This window comes from Grus americana, chromosome 5 (assembly GCF_028858705.1).
Source record: "Grus americana isolate bGruAme1 chromosome 5, bGruAme1.mat, whole genome shotgun sequence".
Taxonomy (NCBI): domain Eukaryota; kingdom Metazoa; phylum Chordata; class Aves; order Gruiformes; family Gruidae; genus Grus; species Grus americana.
In genome coordinates this window covers 228,337-231,225 of record NC_072856.1, presented here as the reverse complement: position 1 = coordinate 231,225, position 2,889 = coordinate 228,337, and the positions used below count along the sequence as shown (strand labels likewise).

The 2,889-nt window shown below is 66.1% G+C and overlaps 1 protein-coding gene across 1 annotated transcript; it reads right to left on the bottom strand.

Moving 5' to 3' along the window:
* Nucleotides 1-686: 686 nt before the first annotated feature.
* APLNR (apelin receptor) lies at nt 687-2,127 on the bottom strand. Its single transcript, XM_054829029.1, has one exon. The coding sequence runs from the start codon at nt 2,055-2,057 to the stop codon at nt 945-947; it is 1,113 nt and encodes a 370-aa protein (XP_054685004.1). The 5' UTR covers nt 2,058-2,127; the 3' UTR covers nt 687-944.
* Nucleotides 2,128-2,889: the final 762 nt, after the last annotated feature.

Here is a 2,889-nt window from a genome sequence, read left to right as displayed (position 1 = left end):
GTGCCTCCGTGCCTTGTCCCCATCCAAACCCAAACGGTGCCTCCATGCCTTGTCCCCGTCCAAACCCAAACGGTGCCTCCGTGCCTTGTCCCCGTCCAAACCCAAACGGTGCCTCCATGCCTTGTCCCCGTCCGTCCCTCGGGTTTTGGGTATTTAACAGCATCAGCGGCCCGTTTTCACACCGCGGGGGTGAGTCACCCAGGGCTGGTTCTGGCTTCAGATAAGGAGCAGAAAAGCCCGAAAATGGGATTTGGTGGGACAGGGCGGCTGCCTGATGCAATCAGAGCGGCTGGGAGGGGGGGTCCTGGGGCAGGCGGGACACCTGGGGGGCTGCGCACTTTTTGGTGTTAAATCACCCGCATCCCGGTGCGCTGCAATGCTCGGATGCGTTGGGATGGGAATTTTTGCATTTCCCAAAGCGTGCGCTGGGGAAGAGATGGGGAGAGGCTGCCCCGGGCTTGAGCCTGCAGCGGGGGCTGTGGGGGTCGGGGGGGGAACCAGGAGGGGCCATGGGCAGACGTGGGGTGCAGGGACACCCCTCAGTGTGCGCGCACACACGTGCAACACCCCCTGGTCACGCACACCCTAAAACCCACCTGTACCCCCCCCCATGCCACTCCACACCGCGTGTCCCCCAACTCCCCTCCCCCCCCATGCCCCCAGAGGGAACTGCACACACCCTGCTCCTTTTTTAACCAAAATTCATTTATTTGTCACAAAATCCAAAGCCCTGCGGGTGTCGGGGGAGCTGCCCCTGCCCGAGCCCCCCAGGGGCTCCTCCCAGGGTCTGCCCAGCCCCTGCCTCAGTTTCCCCTTCCCACAAGCAGGGCTTTCCAGTGGGGGGGAGGTCCCCAAAGCAAGCCAGGCTCTGGGGCGAGGAGGAGGTGGTGGGGTCCCCCCAAGGAGACCAGCTCGGGGGGCACCGGGGGTGGGTCAGAGCGGGGTTAGGCACGAAACAGTGTCTCCTGAGTGGCAGGGTCCAGCTTGCCCCCCGGGATCGGCCCCCCCTTGCCGCCGGGGGGGTGGCTGTGCCCCGAGGAGTAGCTGGCGGAGCGCTCGGTCCCGGGGCCGGGGGTCCGGCAGCAGAGGAGGGTGGCGCAGGCATGGCGGAAGCGGGGGTCGAAGAAGGCGTAGAGGAAGGGGTTGAGGCAGCTGTTGATGTAGGCGATGCCGGTGCAGTAGGGGTGGAGGTTGTTGAGGAAGGCGTGGAGGCCGCAGGACCACGGCAGCACCTCCAGGTCCATCAGGACGTAGAGGGTCTTGACCAGGTGGAAGGGCAGCCAGCAGCCCCCGAAGGCGGCCACCAGCACCGTGATGATGGTGAGGAGGCGCTTGCGCTTGCGGGGCCCCTCGGCCCGCTCCCGGCGGAAGTGGCTGGCCACGGTGCGGGCGATGAAGAAGTAGCAGGTCAGCATGACGGCGAAGGGGGCCACGAAGCCCAGGGCGGTGGAGGAGAGCCCCAGCCCCACCTCCCAGGCGCCCTCCGTCCCCGGGGCGGCCAGGTCCCCATAGTCCATGTAGCAGGTGATCTTGGTGTCCCCGCTGAGGGCGGCCGCCCGCCGCAGCACCAGGGCCGGCAGGGCCAGCAGAGCCGCCAGCACCCACAGGGCCACCGTGGCCACCAGCCCGCTGACCCGCGAGCGCAGCTTGGCAGTGGCCAGGGGCCGGACGATGGCCAGGTAGCGGTCGAAGCTCAGCCCCGTCAGGCAGAAGACGCTGGCGTACATGTTGACGAAGACCAGGTAGCTGCTGACCTTGCAGGCGGCCGTGCCGAAGGGCCAGTGGTAGCCCAGCCAGGCGTAGGCGGCCCACAGCGGCAGGGTGGCCACGAAGGTGAGGTCGGCGGCGGCCAGGTTGGCGATGAAGGTGTCGGCCGAGCGCCGGCGGTCCCGGCCACCCTTGAAGACGGTCCAGAGGACCAGCCCGTTGCCCGCCGTGCCCAGCAGGAAGACCAGCAGGTAGATGGCGGGCAGCAGGGACAGCGAGGGGCCCCACTCAGTGTACTCGCACTCCGTCTCGTTCTCCCCGTAGGCATAGGCGTCCGTCGCCTCCTCCATGCCGCCGGCCGCTGGGCTCAGCTCAGCTCAGCTCATCCCGGGCTCACCGAGCTCCTCCGGCCCTCTGAGCCCGGCCCAACGAATCCCACCGCGTTACCTCCCCTTCCTCCTCCTCCTCCGCCCTCCTCCTTGATGGGACGGCCGGGATGGACGGGCGGATGGGGGGAGCCCCCGTGGGAAATTTCACAGCTCCCCCTCCACCCTCCATCTGGCTCCTTCCCGGGGGGTTTTACCGAGCTCTCACCCAAGTGTCAAAGCGCCAACCCCTGAGACGACCCCCCCGGCCCCCCCGCAGCTGCCTCCACCGGGATTTTGGTCACCGGGTTCGGTGCCGCGGCTTGGGGGAGCAGCCCCGGCAGGGCAGGGGGGGGTGCGAGGGCCGGGCGCGGAACCCAGCACCCTGCAAATCTGAATTCACATTTGGGATTTCACCTCTGGGGTGCTGCAATCGGCGTTTTTGCTTCAGGGTGTTGCACTTCGGGTTTCGCATTTCGCGTTCGGAGCGTTGCACTGGGCATTTTGCAGCAGGGTGTCGCGCTTGGGGGGGGTTTGGCGGTTGGAATGTTGCGTTTGGCGTTTGGCGTTTGGCGTTTGGCACTTGGGATTTTACATTTTGCTTCCAGGGTTTTGCATTTTGCAAACAGTTGTGGCACTGAGAGGGTCCCAAATTGCCAGGGCCCTGTTTCAAGCGTGACGTGCTGGGGAGACCTTTATGCATTTACCAAAAATCTGAGGAGGGGGAGCTCCGGGATTCCCCCCCCGGTCTGCAAAAAGACCGTTTTCAGGCATCGTCTGCTGAAGGACCAGACGGGGCTGGAGAGCCCTCGCTGCA

What these genes read in the sequence shown, in the direction of transcription:
- APLNR (XM_054829029.1), bottom strand. Translation starts at nt 2,057, where the DNA reads ATGGAGGAGGCGACGGACGCCTATGCCTACGGGGAGAACGAGACGGAG.